Genomic DNA, 23,546 nt, shown 5'->3' on the forward strand with positions numbered 1-23,546 from the left:
ATTCTCTAGAATTTCTGGATATTAGGTTTCCAAACTAATTATGATTGTGTATCACCTTACCAAATGGTGGATGTTTGATATAGACAATAATGAAAATTTTTTAGATGTGAGGTGTCCAAACCTCCAAATAGTGGATATCTAATATACAATCTTCTAGAAATTCCCTAGAAGGTCTAGATATTAGATTTTCAAACTAATTAGAATTTTGTATTACCTTACCAAAGGTGGATGTTAGATATACACCATGTTGAAAATATCTTGAATGTGAGGTATCCAAACTTTCAAATGGTGGATATCTAAGATACAAACTTTAGGATATCATGTTCCAAACTAATTAAGATTGTGTATCACCTAACCACATCGTGGAAGTTTAATGTACACAACTCTCTTCTCTTCTTTCTCCCTAGTAGGAGTTTTTTCCCTCTCATTTGAATACGAGTTGTTCCATCCCTAATCTTCCATTTTAGGGGTTGTATAGTTTTCTTTTGTTCTCTTTAGGCAAGAGCCAATAATCTCTAGTCATGGATCCAAGTATTCTCTCTAGCTTACAGAACCTGCAACTTACAAAAGAAGAAGAAGAAGCTATTCCTATCACAGTCACAAACTGCTTCGGCCTCTTGGAAGAATGTTCCCCAAGTCTTTTTGGGTGGCTTCTCTCTGATCGGCAATAGAACCAACGTGCTCTGAAAAACACCCTTAGATCGGCATGGAAAATGGGTTCAGACATGAGAATTGTGGAAGTTGGAAATAATATACTCCAATTCAATTTTAGCTCAAAATATCAAATGGAGTGGGTTGAGAGGTGTGGGCTTTGGAGCTTTGATAACAACCTTCTCTTGCTCTGTAGATGGAAAAAAGGGCTGACTTCCACAAATATTTCTTTCACACATTCTCCCTTTTGGGTCCAAATTTGGGGTCTTCCTTTTGAGCATATGTCTCAAGATGTTGGGGAAGAAATTGGTAACAAGTTAGGTAAATTCATTGAAGTCGATAGGCGTTCGTGGCAATCTAATCAGGAAAAATTCGTGAGAGTTCGTGTGGAGTTGGAGATTGATAAGCCACTAACAAGAGGAGCTTATATTGCAAGCTCTAAAGGTGAACGACTGTGGCTTACGTTCAAATATGAAAGGCTACCTACTGTTTGCTTCATCTGTGGGAAGCTTGGCATGATAAAAAACATTGCCCAACATTTGGGGTTTGGCAAACTGCTTGCCATCAATATGGAGACTGGTTAAGGGTGAGGTGGACCGCAAAAGTTGCAGCCAAAGAAAGGAACTCGAGCTAGGACACAATCCGAGTGAGCTCCGATGAGTAAGAAGTGCAGCAAATGACCCGGCTGGTGACTGGTTATGCTTCAACATGGCTTGAGGCTACAGGTCTTGTGGGCAGGAAACAAAGCTTAGAGAAAGGTGATGCCTAGGGAAGCGATAACACCACATGTGCGGATGGACAACTTGCTGGTGACGTACAAGCCTTTAGTAGACCTACATAGCAAATGATGAGTGTAGCGACAAGACAGGACTTGAGTGTTTTGGGTTCCTGTGAGAAGTCATGTGATCATCTAAGGTAGGATTCTTTAATTGAGCATAGAGGCTCTTTCTCCCATGGGCCAAAAAGCCCTGCTTCACAAAGCCCAAAAGGCTCTATTTCTCAAGGGAGCCCAACTACTAAAGCCCCTTTAGATAAAAATGAGAAAGACAACCCAGAGAAGAAGAATCTGGCCAATGCTGTCCAAGTTGGTGTAATTTTTCAGGCCAAAGCTCATGGAAAAGGAAAACATATTTTGGGTAAAGGGCAATCTGAAAAAAGTTGCTCGTGCAAAAGGAAAAGTTAGTGATGATCAAACTCTCGCCCAGATGTTGAAGTTTGGAGCAAAGCGCTTGAGAGCGAATGAAGCTTCAGAGGAAGAGAACAACCAGGCTCCTAAGTGCCTTTGTGAACCAGTCAACTCGGGTCTAGCTGGCGCTGTCTTTGGGACAGTTTAACTTGTCTGCACTTTTCGGTGCTTGTTGGGATCTTGGGCTTATCTTGCTTTTGTTAGTTTTGTCTTCTTGAAATGGGAGTTCAACAGGATAGTTTATAAGTTTTTAGTTGGCTGGTGTGTATAAGCATTTTAGGTTTGGGAGGGTCCTTGGTTTGCTGTTCCTGCGTTAGCAGGTTAGTAGCTAGAGGTCTCTTTGCATCCCAAGTTTTGAAGTCAAGCATTCGGATCATCACCTTTTATCTTTGGTCTGCCTTCAATTTGTTCCTTATTGTTTTAATCATTACAGAATAATTTATTAGTTACTTTTTTTTGCATTTTTGTTGTCCTTCTGAAGAATCTGATAAAATATACATGTGAGAGTATAGATACACATACGCCATATTTATGAAACATTACTGAAAATTAATCAAACAATCCATTGGAACCTACGTTGGCATATTAGCCATGGGAGGCATAAATGATTGGTATAAAAACTTTCATAAAATCTATCTACGATGGCTCATGCTAGCTATAGATGTACAAATGTTATACAACTTCAAAACAAAATCCAACTAAACTTCAATACCTGACATATACCAAAATAATACAGACCAATAAAACCTGATAAAACTAGTAATAGATTATTAACATTTTCTATGAATACAAATCTGCAGATTATATATGCTCTCACATGTGATTTATTATATATGGCCAACAAAGAAGATAAAAAAAAAAAGGTGAAGTTATACTTTTTACCATTCGAAGAAAAAAAATTGAAGCTATACTTTTGGGTTTGTGAAAATGCCAAGCTATCCTATAGACTTGCCAAGCTCTACATCGTTCACTCCACTCTCCCCATTTTCCTCCTCCAACAGTTGTGAATCCTCTTCTGACAGACTTTCTTTCCCAGGAATAATCTTAGAATTAGCTTTCTTCTCAACCTCCACTGCCGAACTATATACTACCATGCCAACAACAGCGAGAACCACACCAAGTATGTTTTTCAGAGTCAACTCTGAATCAAAGAGTAGCCATCCCAATGTCAAGACACATACTGTTTTCATGTGGCCCAAAACCTGGAAAGAGACGGCAGAGAAGCGTCCAATGCAGAGATATTGACTCACATTGCAGACCACAGCCAGAGAGCAAGAGAGTAGTATAAAAAACTGTATAAATTCCAAAGATTCATAAGAAACTTTTTGATGAACTAAGTCAATGAATAACAATTAGGTTGCACATGGATCTAAAGAAACTTAAGAAGCACTTACAAATGCGCCTGAAGACAACTTATAATTTGATAAAAGTTTTCCGGTAAGGTAATAATCAATGACTGGACCAAGAATGAGAAGGGAGAGAGCTTGTATTGGAGCTGTCTTACTCAGCAATTCAAAAGAGCTCACGGAGTACCTCTTCTGTAAGGAACCAATCGACTGTTCCTCAAAGATAATTAAGCAATACAAATCAGAGATCAATTATTTAAGGTATTGATGTAAAATAACTAATGGCACAGACTTCTATATAATATGTGTCTCCACTCCCCACAAACTCAAACATGTGAAAAAACAGAAACCGAAGCTCTTGCAACAATACATATATTAGTTACAAATGCATTGTTTTTTTTTTTATTTTTTTAAACAAGTCTTGGATATGAACTCCACTTTATATATGACTACAAATGTTAATAGCCATTGGTAGTTAGAACGCAACTGCATGCTAACACATGCATTAGGACATGCATCACATAGACTAACAAATAGGGAAGAGGTAAATTTCAACTTGTCCAAGTGCAACCAGCACTCTGTTTACAAGTTTAAAGCCTGTCTTTGTTAAAGCTATGATGTGGAGGACCAAGGATTGGATGATAGGTCACAATTTGAAAAAAAATGCAATATAATTATGATATTCTGCTTATTTCAAAACTGAGTACTTGGAGAGTTGGACGAGGAATCAGAAAAAGTAAAGATGATAAATATTGAAAAATACAAGAGTGCAGTTGGCAAACAGTTTGCTGGTAGAGTATTAATATTATGACTGATGTCTGCACTCCTTAGATATGCCTCTTTTATTCACCAAAATGAGAATTTTGGGTTTAAGTTAAGTAGCTACAATGCACAAGGGGGAAAATTTCAGGCTGCTTCATAGTTATTAATTGATAAGATATGCTCTCCGGTTGTGAGAGCACTTCTTAAACCTCGGATTTAACTGCTACTTGTATCTTATATATATATATATATATATATCCTCCAAGTATGAGGTATAGGGAACCCTTTTCAATCATATTGTATCTGTACGTCTTGGGTAACAAACTTAACAACAACAAAAAAAGAGAGGGGGGGGGGGTGTTTGTGGGGGGTTCTAAACTCAATGCGTTAATATAAGTGGGTCACTTTTGGGGCCCTTAAAATGCAATGCAACGCTTCAAAAATGCAGTAGTTTTCTCCTCTTTTACTTTAATTGTTGAGTAATTTTCAAAGCTGGAATCAGGTGGCATTTCGGTGATCAAGATTAAAAATTTTCTTGGAGCATGGAAATCCATACTTGTTGTAATGATTGAAATGCAAGGTTGTTCAAGACATGTATGCATATTTCACTATAAATTTATAATTACAAAGCAAACTGAAAACAAATTTGAGTGACACTCACAATTTGTTGAAAGGATGTAGACAATATTGCCACACAGGCACAGAGAAAGCCTTTTGCATTGACATTCAAGTCAGTCACTGTACAGATGCCCACACCGACGACAACCACTGTGACAGCCATCTTAACTTCCTTTGAATAGTGTTTTCCATGAAGAATCCATTCCATCACACAAACCACAGGAATCATGCTCAACTTTGAAATCTGCACCAGATTAATAATAAGGCAAGTATACTTTCTTAATTTTCAGAAGAAAAATGGTTAAGAGTCAGTTAATGATATGTGCCTGATAAAATCCAACAGTGTTCAGCATGAGGCTGAAGTTCATTCCTGTGATTGACATATTTGCAACAATTGAGAACCAAAGAAGCTCCCACATAGGGACATGCTTTGATGCGGAGTAACCGGCGGCATTTGACACCAAACCGACCAATGCAGTCACGGAAAAGTGGAAACCAGTTAAAGTAGTTGCTGGAAATCAGAAACAAACCAATATCAATTATTTTACAGAATTACAGGAAAACAATGGTGTTAAATTTCCTAAATATTAATTCGGCATGCACTTGACCAGTGCAGTTATAGTGAACTCATTAAAGCACTAATTGGCATTTTAGGGCTTTGATACTATTTTTAAGTTCATGAATTGTAGCATTTCAGTTGATGCAAAGTCATATTTATTAGCTACTGAATTTGAAAACCACTAGCATAACTTGCAATTTGCAAGCAGCATTTGTATGTCATTTCAAAATGTAGAAGATAATGAAGATGCTTCTGATTGTTTAATTATCACTTGTTAGTCACAGCTTTTATTTCTATAAAAACATTAAAGCAACTGAGCAGTAAAAATGTAATGGTTAAAGTTTTGGTAAAGCTAATGAAAAATTTACAAGCTTCAGAAGGTTATTAAATCTTATGTGATAATAGATCAGAACAAATAAAAGTAAAAAAGAAAAGAAGAGGGAGAGGAACTGACCAAAGGCAAAAGCAAAACCGGATGGGGACATAAGCTGCTTGTTGGCCATGATAATGCCCACCGAGCTTATTATGTTCATACCCCATGCTCCTAGATCTGACACTACTACATTTACAGACGGTGATTTTCTCTCCTCCATTTACAATTTCACAAATCGCTCACACAGATGAAGGACAACAGTTTAGTATAGTGCCACTCAGTATTTTGTAACGCAAACTTATTTCTAAGATGAGAAATCAGTACACTACAGTTACTTTACTCCTAGATTTCTATTTTGATTTCGTGATTGATAGGGCTTTGTTGTTTCTAAATTCTATTTGGCTGGCTTCATAGTTCATATTCCTTTTGTTGCTGTCTCTCACAGCAATCAGCATGTTAGAGCATGTTAGCCCAAGTCTCAAACCCCACATGATCAATTCATAAACAAATATAAACATGAAGTGAGGGTGGGGATAATCCATTATTCTCTTTTTTACACCTTTACGTTAGTACTTTTAAGTGTTGACTATTGGATAATTTCCCCACTCCCACTCCTACTCCCTCTTCCCTTCATTCTGTTTCTTTTCTTCCCTCCTTCCCAACCATTGACTATTGGAAAAGTAGATGATCTCTTCCATACAAATCAATCCAGTTGGGCTGACTTTCCATTGTCTTCACAGTAGTGTTAACATCGACAACATAAAGCAAGGGTGAAGTAAAAAGCATTTGGCCCCCCATAAAAAAATTTATGCTAAAAAACTATTTCAAAGGTTTCAACTTGACTTTTAACCAAACCAGAATTAGCATGTTGAATTCATCGACTTAAACTTCGCAACAATTAGAAATTCAGAGACGCATTTGATTGGCAATTCATAACTTTCTTCTATTCAACAACTCTCCAACACCATGTCAATGGGAAGAATTTGGGTTTCAATTACTCAGTCACAGTTAATGGTAAAAAAAAAAAAAAAAAAACTCTTCCCACTCGAAAGTCAAAACCTATGCACTTATGCAGGCAGCTTGCAAGGATGATTTTCCTCTTCTTATCAGATCTCATCAATCTAATAAGTCTTGAATTTATAATATTTCTTTCCTCAATATTAAAAAGGCGAAAACATTATTTTGGTCCTTACATTTTGAGATCATAATCAATTTGGTCCCTATATTTTGATAGTAGTTAATCTGGTCCTTGTTATTTTCAACTTGTAATCAATTTGGTACCTACCGTTAAGTCACTAACGGAAAATACCTACATGGCAAAAGGTTTGCATTGTTGGCATGCTTAATATTAAAAAATTAAATAAGATGCTGACTTGTTTAAATTTTATGGCCATATTAGCACTGAGATGGTAAAAAAAGCAACATCATCTTTCAAAAATAATTTTCTTTTATTTACCAAAATTTTTTTCCTTTTTTTTTATTTTTTCTTTTAGTTTTCTCATGATTTCCTTAAAATTTCATTTTATTTTCTCACATTCTTCACTGTTCTTCTCCAAACCCAGATAAGGTCGCCGTCTCTCTCGTTAACTGCATGCACTCATACTCTTCTTTGTATAGAGATGATTTGGTTGAGAAAGCTATCAAACCTCTACTAAAGTTTCTCCAGCGTACCAACTCAAATTACTTAGTGAACCCAACTCCAAATTTCTCTTTTTTATATTATGAAAGTGTGAGCTTAATGTCTTATCACTTTAGAGTCCATTAAAAAGCTTGGATTTTTTTAGCTAAAAAAAATTTCAATGCATCAGTCAATAGTTGAAAAGAGAAAAAACTCATGAGCACAAGAAGCTATCTTTCATGGAATCCAAGCTTGTAGATACTTTCCCAACAAGGCCAACCCCATTACCATAAATTGCTCAACCCCCACTTCACTCTTTTGTTGGTTACTCTATTCTTGCCATTGTGACCAAAAACCCACATCCCCCATTTGCCCAAAAAATTTACAGATCTGGGTTCTAATACCCGAGTGCATAGTAGATCCTATCCCACTCCTATCAAAGCACAAAACCTAAGTGGGTCACAAGCTTATGCTGATCTAATGAGTCTGCCCTATGAATCCCATCATCGCCTATGCCATTGTGCGATTTGTGCGACTTTCGTGCTTAGCTCATATTCCAATCGTCGCCCACATAGGGTCGCAATTTCCGATCGATCTGTGAGAAGTTGCGATGGTGGTGAGGAATATAAATACGGATCATGGAATGTTAATTTGATCTTGTGAATACTGTGTTAATTTGATCTTGTGAATACAGTATTCACAAGATCGCTCAATTTCTGGTCGCCAGACTTAGCTCCAAGATACAGTATTCACACAGCTACCTATCAAAGTTCACCAACTTTTTGACCCTGAGTCAAGATCATGGAATGTTAATTTGATCAAGGAGCTGTTTGCACCTGATTCTACACAAGCCATTCTCACTATCCCAATTCCATTTTGTACTAGACAAGATAGGTTGATCTGGCTTCCAAATGCTAAAGATATTTTTTCTTTTTTCAGTTAAATAAGCTTATAAAACTTCTTTCAGCCAGTTAAACATCTCAAATTAAGCTCAACCACACTGGAAGAAACTTTGGAAAGCCAAGTTCCCAGAGAGCCTCAAAGTGCTTCTTTGGAGGATTGGGGCCAATACTATCCCAACAAGAGTGAAACTTTAGCACAGAATACATCACATTGAACCATCATGCATTTTCTGTAACTTAGCATATGAATCTTGCATCCATCTATATTTTTATTGCCCTTTTGCTAGAGCTCTATGGACCATTGCAGGTTGGGGTCTAAGAGTTGACACATTAGCACTAGCCTTAAATAAAGACATCATAAAGCTGATTATGGATCCTCCAAAAGCCCCCATTCCTGCAGAGGAACATTGGACTATATTACTAAATATGGCCCTCATTGTTGATGAGATAGGGAGGACTAGGAACCTCACTCTTTTCCAAAAAGAGAAAGCTGACCCGACCAAAGCTAGCAGCAATGTGCATGCCAAGTTCAAGGAGATCACCAAGGTTTTCACTCCAGAACCCCATACTTCAGTAGAGCCAACTATTGCTTCTTGGACTCCCTCTCCTCATAGTTGGATCAAAATCAATGTGGACGCTGCACTTAGTAGCATCAAATTTGCTCTAGCAGTTGTAGCAAGAGATCAACAGGGGGACATCATTTTCATTTGGGGCAAGGAGCATCTCCTTTGCTCGCCTTTGCAAGTAGAAGCCACGACCATCCTGTGGGCTATGCAGCTAGCTATCTAAGAGAGATGGAGCTCGATCATCATTGAAGGAGACACTAAGTTATGCTTGGAACCCCTATCCCGAGTTGGCTGATTAACACAACTATCGATAACATCCATACCTTAGCATCCTCCTTTGAGTAAATTATGTTTTCCTGGGTCCGTAGAACTTCTAATGTTGCAGCACGTGAGATTGCAAAATTGGCTTTATTCTCTCGTAGTAGTTTTTGTTTTTCTTATAGAGATCTCCCCCCCCCCAAAAAAAAAAAAAACCCTATATTAATGCTATTCACCAGTGATTAAGGTGAGGAGAAGGAGATTGAGAGAGACAGAGGCCTTATCTAGGTTTGGAGAAGAACGGTAAAAAAATGTTAGAAAATAAAATGAAGTTTTAAAGAAATTGTCAAAAAGATAAAAGAAAAAGTAAAGAAAGGAAAAAAAATTAGTAAATAAGAAAAAATTATTTTTAAAAGATGATGTGGTTTTTTTTGCCATCTCAGCGCTAATGTGGCCATAAAATTTATACAAGTCAACATCTTATTTAATTTTTTAATATTAAGCATGTCAACAATGCACATTATTTGTCATGTAAGCATTTTCCGTGAGTGACTTAATGATAGAAATCAAATTAATTGCATGTTGAAAATAACAGAGACCAAATTGACTGCTATTAAAATGTGGAGACCAAATTGATTATGACCCTAAAATGTAAAGGCCAAAATAGTATTTTTGCCTATTAAATATCCATTTTATTTTTCTTTCTCCTCAATAAATATTATGAATTATTTGCATGGACTTCGGATGTTAATAACTATTATGAAAATTGGTAGTTGGCTTAAAGCCATAGACTTAAGTTCAATAACCACCGATTATAACAACCTTTCAAATGCTTCATGATTTCTTTTCCCTACCCTTTGGTTAATACTGCTGATCAAAGCAAGAGTAACAGTTTATGCACAAAAGTGATTTATTTTTCTTCTTTGTTTGTCGAGGTAAAGCTCAGTAATAGTAACAGATAGGAGGTATGGCACATTGTAAAATCCTGCATATACTGTCCCAAGGAAGCCTGTTGATGTTACTATGAAATTCATGCAATGTAGCAATCACAGTAATTATAGGATAGACAAGGCATCAAATTGTAGTAACTACATCCTCATGCTGGTCAAAGCAAATTGGTTTAACACACAATGAAAAGCCTAGAACCAAGGCATACATAAGGCACCACTTTTACAGAAGTTACAGGAAAGCATCCTTTTCAAGCAGCTTCAATACCTCATGTTGGTTGTTTAGCTTGGCAACATCGATGGGGGTCTTACCATCCATGTTTTGTAGAGTCCTGCAGAAAGGGAGGAAAAAATTGAAGAAAAAAAGAAAGTACACATTTGGCATCTAGCAAAAAAAAAAAAAAAAAAAAAAAAAAAAAAAAAAAAACAAAGGAAAAAATAAAAGTAACAGAAGGTTTAATTAGTTGACTCACACAGCGGCACCATTCTCCAGCAATAGAGCCACACATTCCTTCCTTCCATAGCCAGCTGCATAATGAAGTGCAGTATTTTTGTTCTTGTCTAAAGAATCCACTGTTGCACCAGCCTCAAGAAGGACCTGAGCACACTTCACCTGAAATGAAATTAAGTGCATCTGCTTAAAATCGGCCAATTTCTTAGGGAAAATTCAAAAACCCAGTTCTTCTCCTCAACCATCATCAGATAGAGAGAGAGAGAGAAAGAGAGGTTTAGTATCTCAATTGCTTCAATAAACTTCTGGAACAATTGAATTAGCACCATCTAAATAGTGTAGAATTCATACAATGAACACCTATAGAGACAAAGCGGTATCTGATAGCACCCAATCATGCAAGCAATTATTCCCAAATGAGGCTTCATAAGCACTGTAAAAACCAAGGTTGGGTCAGGCTGGGGAATGAGCAAACCAAATAGAGACACCCATCTGATATAGGCACCATCTGATAAGCCAACTTATAGCTTGTTTGGATGGAGGGGGAGTAGAGTAGAGGGAGGAGGGAGAGTAGGTTAAATTACCTTGTTTGGATGTTTTTTAAGGGAGGAGGGAGAGGGATTTGGAGGGGTTTGGAAGGATTCTAACTACTTCTAACCTCTCATTTTTAACTCCTCCAAATTGGAGAGATTTGGAGGGAGAGTAGAGCATAGAAATACAAACTATGAAAAGACTAATTATTTCTCTCCCCCTTAATTTTAAAAACATCCAAACAAAATGAAGGATAACCATTCCCCTCTACTCTCCTCCCCACTACTCTTCTCCCTTCTACTCTCCTCTCCCTCCAAACTTCCAAACATAGCATTATCTTCATGAAACAATTGTGCCTTGTTTTGATTCAGAAGCAAGCACCAATGGTCCAATACACAAATGGCCTTATGTCAGGGTTGCAACCAAGTCAACTTCTATCAACTCAACTGACTTTGGCCCACGATCAGAGATCCCTTTTAAGCAAAGCTAGGGAATTTCTTTTTCCTTTATTATTATCTTTAATGGACTGTCTCAGTTTGGGTTTTCGATTTTGTTTTTTGTTTTTTGTTTTTTTGTTTTTGTTTTGTTTTGTTTTGTTTTTTTTTTTAATGCTTGGTGAAACTGTGTTAAGTAAACAGTTAATACCAAACCGGTGGTGTTTGGGTTTGAGTTTTTAGATGCGCGAAACACTGACTTTTCTGAGTTTTCTCTTTTAAAATGTAAATGTGGCAGATTTTTAGATAGCCCTTTTTCCCTACATGGCAGAACAACCTTAATTGTAGGTAAAAGCTTCTGCTATTATATATAGGATTAGATATTAGATTATTTTTTTGATAAGTAATAACAACCGTATTAATCATGAAGAAAAAGCGAAAACAGCAAATACAACGTGTTCATGATGGTGAACACAAGAAATAGCAAAAAAAAAAAAAAAAAAAAAAAAAAAAAAAACGAAAACAGCAAATACAACGTGTTCATGATGGTGAACACAAGAAACAGCAAAAAAAAAAAAAAAAAAAACAACAAAGATATAAAAAACAACTTCAGGGACAATTCTAAGGGAAGTAAGAAACTCCAAAATAGAAGAACAATTTGAAGAACCCCAGCACCTTGCCCATTCAAAAAGAGTACTCTGGCATAGAGCTTGTAACTGAACAAGCGATTTCTCTTTAGCCTCAAAAGAGCACCGATTTCTTTCCATCCAAACGACCCACATCAAACAGCCAGGAACCATATTCCATGTGTCCGAAGAAAATTTCCCCAGCCAATTACTCCAACAAAACACCAAACTCTCCACTGAACCTGGCATAACCCATTGGATCCCAAAAACTTGTAGCATTTGCGCCCACAAAGAGTGAGCTACAAGACAGTGTAGGAGGGGAAGATCCACAAATTCCTCATTACAGCAACACATACAACACCAATTCGCCAGAAGGAGATCCTGGAGCATCAAATTATCCAAGGTAAGTATCCAACCATGAGCTGCAGTCCACATGAAGAAAGCCACCCTTTTAGGAATCTTGACTTTCCAAATACCCTTCCAAGGGAAGCTAGGGATAGAAGTACCCCTGATCTTATTGTAAAAAGACCAAATATCGAACTTACCATTCCCATTAAGACACCAATGGGGACTATCACACCCAATGCCCCTTGGAATCCGAGACTGAATGAAATCAAGGAAAGAGAAGGTAGCTTCTAATTCCCTCTCATGAAAATCCCTATAAAATCTCAAGTTCCAAAATCTATCATTTCCACCCTCTTGATGCCACAATACATCAAAAACGCAAGCTTCCTTGTCATTTGAACACGTATATAATTGAGGATAGAGCATTTTAACTGAGGTATCCCCAATCCACCTATCATGCCAAAAAAGAATGTGAGAGCCATCATCCACCACTAGAGCCAAATGTTTAGAGAACCTCTCCCAACCGTCATTAATACCACGCCAAAGACCACACCCATGGGCCCATCTACAAACTTTAGTATTCCACCCCCCTTGACCCTCTCCATATTTGGTGGCAATAACCCTCCGCTAGAGATGAGTTCCTTCTTGGCCAAACCTCCATAACCATTTTCCTAATAGGGCTTGATTGAAGTGAACTAACTTCCTAATCTGCAAACCACCCATCTCTAAAGGTGAACACACCTTCTCTCAAGTCACCAAAGATTGTTTGAAACACTCCTTTGAAGACCCCCATAAAAAATTCCTCTGAATATGCTCTAATCTATCAACCACAGCTATAGGTATGGTAAATAAGGATAGGTAGTATGTAGGAAGGCTAGAAAGGGTACTCTTCAAAAGTGTAAGGCTAGAAAGGCTAGATATTAGATTATTGCTTCATTTATTCAATTTTGGGGTTCCACAGAATCTTTATCGCAAACCCAAGTTGGTACAAGATTTTTGTTGTTTTTTGTTTCACTGCAAGATTTCAACTTACTTATTTAGTTTTTTGATAAGTTTAAGATCTCAATTTAAATTGAGGTACTAAACACTAAACAAAGGAATCATGAATAGACACCCATTCCACTGAATCCAGGTGAACCAAAAGGGACATTAATGGGTTACCACAAAATGTCTGTTCCAATTAGCTATGCAAGGTACGTAGTCTACAATACCTTTGGGGCTCATATAGGAAGTAATAAAATCTACCAGATTTCCCTAGTATAAATAGTTAAATACTCTTTCTTGAGTGGAATTCTTGGAAAAAAAAAAAAAAAAGCACTTCCACAGTTCAAAAAAGCCCAACCATTCTAACTAAGGCTTTAAAAAGTCCATCATCCAGAAATTATTAAAATTTAAAAGGAAAAAAAAGAAAAAGAAAAAGAAATGAAAAAGAAAAGAGCTGTTACGAATGGGAGAATTAATAAAAATGGTGAGAACATTGCAGAAGAATGTCATACCTCACCATATCCACATGCAAAATGCAATGCTGTCCTTCCCTCTGAATCTTCTTCATCCTTGTTCGCACCCGAGGCTAGTGCATTTTTTAAGCCCTAATTGACATACAAAGTGAAGGGGCTTCAATTCTAGCATATCTGCTCAATTGAATTAAATTAAAGAAAACAAACATACCGCATCTCATTTAGCAATTCAACTCAAAGACAGAGCAACTGATATTGAATGTTTAATACACTTAAAAGTACATATTTTCAAGTTCCCCCTCCCCCCTTCCCAACTTTCTTTTCATTCCAGTCATTTGAAGAGGTGGTACAAATGCACGTAAAAATCATGGTACAAAATCTAATGCCTAAAAATTGATAACAATATTATACAAGTATGGATGGCAATTCTACTAGTTGAATGAACTTTGTATTATAGTTGAGCCAAGTTCAAATATATGGAAGAAGGTATACAATGCTTGTACTCATCTTTCTATCATCAAGATAGAAACTCCAGAAAAGTTTTTAAAATGTATAACAGAAAACATTGCAAAGAGTACATATTTAGCTGAATACTAAATCGTTCCAAATAATTAAAAAGAATGTTGTTAAAAATGTGTAGATGAATTTAAAACTCAAAACTCGATGCCCCAAGGTCTAGGCACATTGCTTGATTGAAGTGAAACTCGCTTAATGGAGTATGCCTCAGGCACACTTTTTCCGTTCTTTTTGAAGAAGCACAAAAGAAAGTGCAGCTGCAATTTATTATTATTATTATTTTTGCTAAATAATAAATAATCATTATATTAGTTGCTTGATCTTGAAGGAAATGACATGACCATTAATTTATTAAACAGATATGATTCTTAAGGTTTTGTATTATATTATACAAATAATTTTTTATTTACATATGAAAAGACACTAATAAGGATAATTTACTATTCTTGTGCTTTTTGGTCTTTGCATTTTGAATATACTTTGATTGAACCATGTACTTCATTTTGATCATAGCAATTTTGTTATTCTTTTAGGTCACGCTCTGTGTAAAGATATATAAGTAAAGATATTTATTAAAAAATAACAGTTATGATTTTGTAAGGCATAAGAGAATTATATAAAATGTTTTATTCAAACTTTATAGGACTAGATTATTATCATATTGTACATAGATAAATGTTTTCAAATTTACTACATAAAATTTTTAAGACATTGACACTAATTTTAATTAAAATTTGAAATTTCAAACTTTGAGCAATTAAACAATCCATTTGAGCTAATTTGTGAAATATATTACTATTTTGAGTCTATGAACTTTTTTAATTATATGTTACAGATCTTTCTGCTAGAAGTTATTAAACATTAAATTTGAAAAATGTGCACTTTACTCCAATTAGGCATGTACTTGTACTTTGCCCCGAGGGTTCAAAGGCCAGTGTGCTTAATGCTTTTCGAACTGTTTATATTTGCCTATTGAGCTGTGCAAAGTGCAAACTGCATCTCACAAATGTCAGCAAAGGAGTCCATGATTATGGGGTTAGAGCGTTGAGTGTGTTATATCAATTGAATATGGGGTATACTCTTCAAGTGAGTTAATGTAACGTATCCTTAGCCTAACCTTAATGGACTGCATAAAGACCTTCCATTTGATACACTTAAGGTGGCAATAGAAAAGGAGTAGATGCAATTACCCAGAGAGAAAGGCAAGGGATGGGGACATAGAGTTATGAGAGTTCTAGTTCTATCTACTTACAGTTGATTGAAGAAGTTGACTTCTATCTCATCCTGCTTTACTGAAGGAATTGAGTAAGGACTTTAACCCTCTATCTTATAGATGTAATAGGACTTTTACTCCAATAAAAAAAGCAATAGGACTGAAGACTTCTTCCTCTTAGAGCTCTCTCATATTACAGTACTAGAGGCAAGGAAGAACCGTTCAAAGGAAGAATGAAAAGAAAACTTGAGGGAAGGAATGAAGGGAAGAAACTATTCTAGAGGGATCCAATCAAAGTCCACAGAGTGACAAGAATGAAAAGCAAAAATTCGATTTCAAGCCCTACTACAAAGCTCTAGTGGGGGCTGTACAGACTGTCTGTGGCATGTCCAAGATGTGGGCCAATACTAAGATATGGTTGGGCCAGCGAATCGGCACTAATATAGTAATACTTATTTTAATTTAGTGAAAATTTATGGCTTTTGTCCAAAATGGTTGGTATGGCTAAGCCAAAGGGAAGGTAGTAGATAGGTGGAGGTGATTCTCAAAGCCAGTAAAATGGTTCTAGGGACCATAAGCCCGACTGGTGACTCGTTATTATTCCACCAATATTTATTGATCTTAATTTATCGAAACAAAACCTGAACAAGGGGATAAAAGCAAATGTGGAGTGCAATACCTCTACATCACCAACACTTGCAGTGTGATGAACAATTGACTCATCCTCATTACTCAGATCTTCAGCTTCATCTGGCCCAGAATGTTCAGCAGAAGTGGCTGCATCTCCTGAAACTGCCAGACCCATTGCTTCACCCAGCTTTTGTAGAACCTCTTTATCATTCCAGTACCTGCAATACCGGAATTTACCCTCTTTAAAGAATGAAGGTTTGTAGCATGCAACCACTGTCGCTGTAAGGCTGAAAATATCAAAGCTTGATACAATGATATCTAAATATTTCCAACCTCATCATGGCAGCTGGACCACCAGTCTCTATCTCTTCTAAAATAGGCTTCAGAGATGGATCTTCTTTAATGCGTGCCATTCGTTCCTCAAGCTGGTCTTTGTTTGATGGATTTGTAAAACTCTCCAGCACATTAGACATTGATGGATCCTGAGAAGAGATAAGACTTAATATCTCCACTGAATGACATTCTTTTATAATAAAGACATCCACTGAAAGCTTATGCAAGGAAAATGGTCATAAGTACCTGCATTAATGCATTACCAAGGCGCTCGGCCATGGTCATAAATTGAGGATTCTGCATAACCTGTTGCATGGTGTTGTAATACTGCTGAGAATCAAACTGAGGGAGACCCTCTTCAACTGATGCACCCTGGAAAGTCTTCTGGAGCTGCTCTGCCATCTGGTTGAATGAAGGATCTCTTGATATCTGTTCAGCCAGTTCCTTAATGCTTGGATCCTATGTGAGAAATAACAGAAGTGACCTTGATTAAAATTTGAAATTCAAGATCAAGTCTAATGTCAAAGAAAAGAGAGAACAGGGAGAGAGAGAAAGCCGGGGGGGGGGGGGGGTGTGTGAGGACGGAATATTAAATGTTATATTTGTAACTGCTCTTGTGCTGTTTCACAAAATCAATCATCTTTAGCTTGAACAAATTCTAAACTTTTTTATTTACTAATCAGTCAAATTCAAAAGCAACATTAAAGATGAAACCTTTTCCCTAGCATGAAATCCATGTTTTCAACAATCTAGTCAAACTGTGGTTTCCTGGACTCATTGGACTTTTGGGTGGCTATGCATCATGCTGAGTGCAACCTGATGCAGCCAGCATAGAGTTCAAGGAAAACGATATTCAAGTGTTGCAGTCAGATTACAATGTAGGAACTCATTGGCACCATCAACAAGCTACTTTAGTTACTATTGATTCTTAGTATTGATTTTCTATAGGTTAGAAAGTTGCTAGTTTAGTTTTAATTAAGTTTTCTAGAGTTTTATTATGCCAAGGGTAATCTGATAAATGGGCAATTGTAACCAAATCACCTATATTTCTTTCTCCCTTTTCATATGTCAGATGTTAGTTCTTTTTTCATGAACAATTAAACCATATAATCACAGAATGAAAATTATCTGGAAAAAAAATAAAGAATTATGGGTATCAAATGAAACAAGAATTGTTAGCTGAAATACCTTATTGGATTCAAAAAAAAGAAAAAAAAAAAAAAGAAAAAAAAAAGAGGAACTAATATCAAGGTAAAGAAAGAAGATATCGTACATTAAGCAGGCCAGTCATGGCTGAGAAATCAAAAGGATTGGCTGGAATCCCAGCTCCTGGTGGAGAGGCATCTCTTCTGTGTTCCGACTGTGCCTCCCCAGAGGATGTTTCAGATTTGGAATTTTTGTTCTAAGCTGAACCTGCTTTCTCATCTAAGCANTAGGAGTAGATGCAATTACCCAGAGAGAAAGGCAAGGGATGGGGACATAGAGTTATGAGAGTTCTAGTTCTATCTACTTACAGTTGATTGAAGAAGTTGACTTCTATCTCATCCTGCTTTACTGAAGGAATTGAGTAAGGACTTTAACCCTCTATCTTATAGATGTAATAGGACTTTTACTCCAATAAAAAAAGCAATAGGACTGAAGACTTCTTCCTCTTAGAGCTCTCTCATATTACAGTACTAGAGGCAAGGAAGAACCGTTCAAAGGAAGAATGAAAAGAAAACTTGAGGGAAGGAATGAAGGGAAGAAACTATTCTAGAGGGATCCAATCAAAGTCCACAGAGTGACAAGAATGAAAAGCAAAAATTCGATTTCAAGCCCTACTACAAAGCTCTAGTGGGGGCTGTACAGACTGTCTGTGGCATGTCCAAGATGTGGGCCAATACTAAGATATGGTTGGGCCAGCGAATCGGCACTAATATAGTAATACTTATTTTAATTTAGTGAAAATTTATGGCTTTTGTCCAAAATGGTTGGTATGGCTAAGCCAAAGGGAAGGTAGTAGATAGGTGGAGGTGATTCTCAAAGCCAGTAAAATGGTTCTAGGGACCATAAGCCCGACTGGTGACTCGTTATTATTCCACCAATATTTATTGATCTTAATTTATCGAAACAAAACCTGAACAAGGGGATAAAAGCAAATGTGGAGTGCAATACCTCTACATCACCAACACTTGCAGTGTGATGAACAATTGACTCATCCTCATTACTCAGATCTTCAGCTTCATCTGGCCCAGAATGTTCAGCAGAAGTGGCTGCATCTCCTGAAACTGCCAGACCCATTGCTTCACCCAGCTTTTGTAGAACCTCTTTATCATTCCAGTACCTGCAATACCGGAATTTACCCTCTTTAAAGAATGAAGGTTTGTAGCATGCAACCACTGTCGCTGTAAGGCTGAAAATATCAAAGCTTGATACAATGATATCTAAATATTTCCAACCTCATCATGGCAGCTGGACCACCAGTCTCTATCTCTTCTAAAATAGGCTTCAGAGATGGATCTTCTTTAATGCGTGCCATTCGTTCCTCAAGCTGGTCTTTGTTTGATGGATTTGTAAAACTCTCCAGCACATTAGACATTGATGGATCCTGAGAAGAGATAAGACTTAATATCTCCACTGAATGACATTCTTTTATAATAAAGACATCCACTGAAAGCTTATGCAAGGAAAATGGTCATAAGTACCTGCATTAATGCATTACCAAGGCGCTCGGCCATGGTCATAAATTGAGGATTCTGCATAACCTGTTGCATGGTGTTGTAATACTGCTGAGAATCAAACTGAGGGAGACCCTCTTCAACTGATGCACCCTGGAAAGTCTTCTGGAGCTGCTCTGCCATCTGGTTGAATGAAGGATCTCTTGATATCTGTTCAGCCAGTTCCTTAATGCTTGGATCCTATGTGAGAAATAACAGAAGTGACCTTGATTAAAATTTGAAATTCAAGATCAAGTCTAATGTCAAAGAAAAGAGAGAACAGGGAGAGAGAGAAAGCCGGGGGGGGGGGGGTGTGGTGAGGACGGAATATTAAATGTTATATTTGTAACTGCTCTTGTGCTGTTTCACAAAATCAATCATCTTTAGCTTGAACAAATTCTAAACTTTTTTATTTACTAATCAGTCAAATTCAAAAGCAACATTAAAGATGAAACCTTTTCCCTAGCATGAAATCCATGTTTTCAACAATCTAGTCAAACTGTGGTTTCCTGGACTCATTGGACTTTTGGGTGGCTATGCATCATGCTGAGTGCAACCTGATGCAGCCAGCATAGAGTTCAAGGAAAACGATATTCAAGTGTTGCAGTCAGATTACAATGTAGGAACTCATTGGCACCATCAACAAGCTACTTTAGTTACTATTGATTCTTAGTATTGATTTTCTATAGGTTAGAAAGTTGCTAGTTTAGTTTTAATTAAGTTTTCTAGAGTTTTATTATGCCAAGGGTAATCTGATAAATGGGCAATTGTAACCAAATCACCTATATTTCTTTCTCCCTTTTCATATGTCAGATGTTAGTTCTTTTTTCATGAACAATTAAACCATATAATCACAGAATGAAAATTATCTGAAAAAAAATAAAGAATTATGGGTATCAAATGAAACAAGAATTGTTAGCTGAAATACCTTATTGGATTCAAAAAAAAAAGAAAAAAAAAAAAAGAAAAAAAAAAGAGGAACTAATATCAAGGTAAAGAAAGAAGATATCGTACATTAAGCAGGCCAGTCATGGCTGAGAAATCAAAAGGATTGGCTGGAATCCCAGCTCCTGGTGGAGAGGCATCTCTTCTGTGTTCCGACTGTGCCTCCCCAGAGGATGTTTCAGATTTGGAATTTTTGTTCTCAGCTGAACCTGCTTTCTCATCTAAGCAGCATAAGATGTATGTGAGAATGTATACCAAAAATCTTAAGGAAGTCATCATTTTAGTGCTGTAAAAAGGATCTGAAATCAAAATTACTCATTCAAACATATACGCTGAGCAGGCCAATGAGCTCTAGCTCAACTGCCACCTCCTCCCCTTGTAAGTTGTAGGTGGAGGGTGAGGTTGTGGGTTCAAGGCCCATTGGGGCGTGGGTAACTACCAATAATAAAAAAACAATTTTTTTTAATAGGTAATAAAAGTTTTTTTGATAAGAAAATACAACGTGTTTAGATAGTAAACTCACTGCACTAGAAGTGAAAACAATATATTTATATATATATATATATATATTATAAAATAAAAATAAAAAAAAAACTTAATCACTGAGCAGATACCTGGACCTCCAAGAAATGGGTTGTTTTACAAGAAAACAGTCTAAATATGATAGTTGGAGGAAGGGGATTTGAACCCTAGATGCCAAAAGCTACAAGGGATTTTAATTACACACATATACATCTACGACGACAAATTGACTAGAGACAACTCCAAAGGGCTCTTCTTTAGAAAGGTTCCCTACGTTATTAAAATAAATAAATAAATAAAATAAAAAAATCTAACAAACCTTTACACTTTGTTTGAGAGTTTAGAGGGACAGAGGAAGAGAGACTAAGGGGGAAGGGACAGCAGGAATAGGCATCATTCCCCATTTTTGGTTGTGGGATGGAAAGGGGGAAAAAAATCTTATATATATATATATATATTTTAAGTCACAAGATTGTATTGAATTTTTCTACTATATTTGCACAAACAAATACATACATGCAACCAAAGGAACGTAATAAAAGAATCTGTCTGACCTGGACTAATAGGGACTCAAAAGCATGTGGTACTTTGTATGATTGGATGGCTATATGGAGTAGTCATTCCTTCTCTACTTCAGATGAGTTTCTAGATGTATCTAAATTTCAGTGAAGGTACTGTAGTTACCCTAGTACACTGCTGCTTGTGTACAAGGGTGCTTTGTATCTTCTTTATTTCTAGTAAAAGCTTTATTACTTATCAAAAAGAAATCATATGTGGTGTTGGGCAAACTTGTCACCTTGCATTATATTACAGTTATTGAGTTTGACATTTAAGTTTTTTGTTGTCAAGCTTGTCCATATTATTTGAATTTTCTCTAATATTTGGCATAACCATTCTGATACCTTGCATATTAGGTCAAGAAAGGATGCAAAAAATGGCTATGGATCTTCTTTGACTAGTGAATTGATCTCACTGCAACTTTAGATGTTACTGCACATGAAAGACACACCATTGTAGTCTTTCTTTATTGTAAAATTTTTAAATTAATAATTAAAAAAAAAAAAAACCAATTTCGCTGCACCTGTTGGGCCTCTTAAGTACAGCCTTTAGCTTGATCTACTTTGAATCCTATTCCTTGAGTACATTTTTCATAACTGTTAGGTTTATACAATTTTCTTTTGATAAGTAAAGAACCATTTCGTTAGTAAGAGGAGAATGTTCAAGTACACAGGATGTGACTAACTATTGGGCTCATAGATAGGCATCTCATAGCCATTTGGTTTTGTATTGGTTTAACAGATTGACTCTCTTTGGGAGCATGGAATTCCACAAACTTCTACGAGTACATTTTCTCAAGCAAACCTTGAGGATATGCATAACTTCTTTTCCCATTCTCCTAAGAATTTTTTCTTTTTTTTTTGGTTTCCTATTATCTATGATTAATAGCATCCAGAGTGGCAAGAGGCTTGTAACTCAATTGGCACCTCTTGTTGTTTCCAAGAGAGAGTGGAGACATACGCCAGAAAGGGTTTAGTATGATGACTCTTATAGATCTGTCCGCTGATGAGGATACAGATCTGACTCCAATCATATTTTGTTGATAAAATATAGCTATTCAGATTTGTAACTGGGATAGTCTAACCAAATAGGGGTCTTACTTGCCGCTTCATTATTCGGACTAATAAATAAATGTACTAGTCATGTCTTAAACCTCAAAATCTCCCACAAAGAGATCACCATAACAATGAGCAACAGTTGAACTAAGAATTAATTATTATAGACTGAACACCCATTAAAATCTTGGTAGGCAGTATTGGTATCCAATGAAATTGAAATTCACACAAGTGCATAGACGACAGAGACTGATCATAATCATATATACCAATTAAAACCCCATCCCGCCTTTACATATATAAGAACATAGATACAGACAGAGACTGCAGGAAATGGTAAGGTAAAGCTTGCAGCTTACCAGCTGGTGGAAGATCCTTGGGCGAATTCGAAGCCATCGGAATAGCAAAGCTGAAAGGGGAAATTGATGAAAATTGATATTGATAGAGTAAGTGAAAGAAACAAAGAAACAAAACCCCTTTGGGTTTGAGAGAGAATTCAATCAAACCTGATAGATTGAAATGAAACAACAGTTGTGCCTTGCCCTTCGCTTCAGAATAGAGAAATAGAATATAGACAAGAGTATATAGAGAGAGAGAAATCCAAAACCCTATATAGGATGCGATGGGATGGGACTTTAAATTATTCACCACCACCGATATATCATATGTACACGCACACACTGACACTACTACACAAATCCAATACAAACACACAAACAACGCTTCGGTGGGCCATTCCCATCCTCATCTAATCTTCGCTCCCCATATGCAAAACTAAATGACCCTTTTGCCTTTTGCCTTTGGGCTCTACAGTATTTCTAATTGTCCTTTTTTTTTTTTGGAGAGTGAATAATGTCGTCTTTTGCACCAAAAAAAAAAAATGGACCGCAAGTTTGGCCCAATTTTTTATTTTTAACTAAAATATTTATATATAATAATACCTGAGATGTTTATTTTTTATTTTTTAAATTTAATAAGTTACCATAGGATTTGAAATTTATTTATGATATCAAAACAAAATTACCTTCTTTTTTCATTTTATTTTACTTTGGCACTTTCTTATTCACATGTGGGACCTACTTGTTTATTAAAAAATGATAGCATAAATTTTTGAAACTGTCTTGCAAAATAATTTCTTTTCTAAGGGGTATAAGATTTCAGAAGATTTAGTTACTAATAAAATAACTTTTTTTTTTTGTGAGAAATAAAATAACTTAGTAGAATAAAAAAATACTTGTGGACCATTAATCTAGCCACTCATCCTATTTCTATGCACAAAAACAAACTTATAATAAGAATGATAGTTTGTCAAAAGCAATTGAATTTCTTCAATCACGGTGAAGACAAAATAGCAGTCATTAAAATACAAAATACGTTCTCTCCCTCTCGTGGAGCTCTCTCTCTCTCGTTCTAGTACGAGCACTCCTTCCCTTGGCTATGTGCGCGAA

At 36.4% G+C, this 23,546-nt stretch overlaps 4 protein-coding genes across 4 annotated transcripts; 1 reads left to right on the forward strand and 3 right to left on the reverse strand.

Moving 5' to 3' along the window:
• The first annotated feature begins 713 nt into the window (after positions 1–713).
• LOC136070686 (uncharacterized protein At4g02000-like) lies at positions 714–1,235 on the forward strand. The gene has a single exon (XM_065780971.1). The coding sequence runs from the start codon at positions 714–716 to the stop codon at positions 1,233–1,235; it is 522 nt and encodes a 173-aa protein (XP_065637043.1).
• A 1,274-nt stretch (positions 1,236–2,509) lies between these two features.
• Positions 2,510–5,932, reverse strand: LOC112014785 (UDP-rhamnose/UDP-galactose transporter 2). The gene is made up of 5 exons (XM_024047178.2): positions 5,577–5,932; positions 4,890–5,074; positions 4,607–4,807; positions 3,232–3,393; positions 2,510–3,129 (listed from the first exon to the last, which is right to left on the reverse strand). Exons 1-5 carry the CDS (start codon positions 5,713–5,715, stop codon positions 2,773–2,775), a joined length of 1,044 nt encoding a protein of 347 aa, XP_023902946.2. The 5' UTR covers positions 5,716–5,932; the 3' UTR covers positions 2,510–2,772.
• A 3,899-nt stretch (positions 5,933–9,831) lies between these two features.
• Positions 9,832–17,735, reverse strand: LOC136070684 (ankyrin repeat domain-containing protein 2B-like). The gene is made up of 7 exons (XM_065780961.1): positions 17,596–17,735; positions 16,569–16,781; positions 16,323–16,471; positions 16,039–16,207; positions 13,670–13,762; positions 10,260–10,399; positions 9,832–10,118 (listed from the first exon to the last, which is right to left on the reverse strand). The coding sequence occupies exons 1-7, from the start codon at positions 17,611–17,613 to the stop codon at positions 10,019–10,021; spliced, it is 882 nt and encodes a 293-aa protein (XP_065637033.1). The 5' UTR covers positions 17,614–17,735; the 3' UTR covers positions 9,832–10,018.
• A 591-nt stretch (positions 17,736–18,326) lies between these two features.
• LOC112014796 (ankyrin repeat domain-containing protein 2B) lies at positions 18,327–22,792 on the reverse strand. Its single transcript, XM_024047189.2, has 6 exons — positions 22,605–22,792; positions 22,458–22,507; positions 20,033–20,184; positions 19,007–19,219; positions 18,761–18,909; positions 18,327–18,645 (listed from the first exon to the last, which is right to left on the reverse strand). Exons 2-6 carry the CDS (start codon positions 22,492–22,494, stop codon positions 18,342–18,344), a joined length of 855 nt encoding a protein of 284 aa, XP_023902957.2. The 5' UTR covers positions 22,495–22,507; positions 22,605–22,792; the 3' UTR covers positions 18,327–18,341.
• Between the last annotated feature and the right edge of the window lie 754 nt (positions 22,793–23,546).

Source organism: Quercus suber, unplaced genomic scaffold (assembly GCF_002906115.3).
Source record: "Quercus suber isolate HL8 unplaced genomic scaffold, Cork oak 2.0 scaffold_252, whole genome shotgun sequence".
Taxonomy (NCBI): Eukaryota; Viridiplantae; Streptophyta; class Magnoliopsida; order Fagales; family Fagaceae; genus Quercus; species Quercus suber.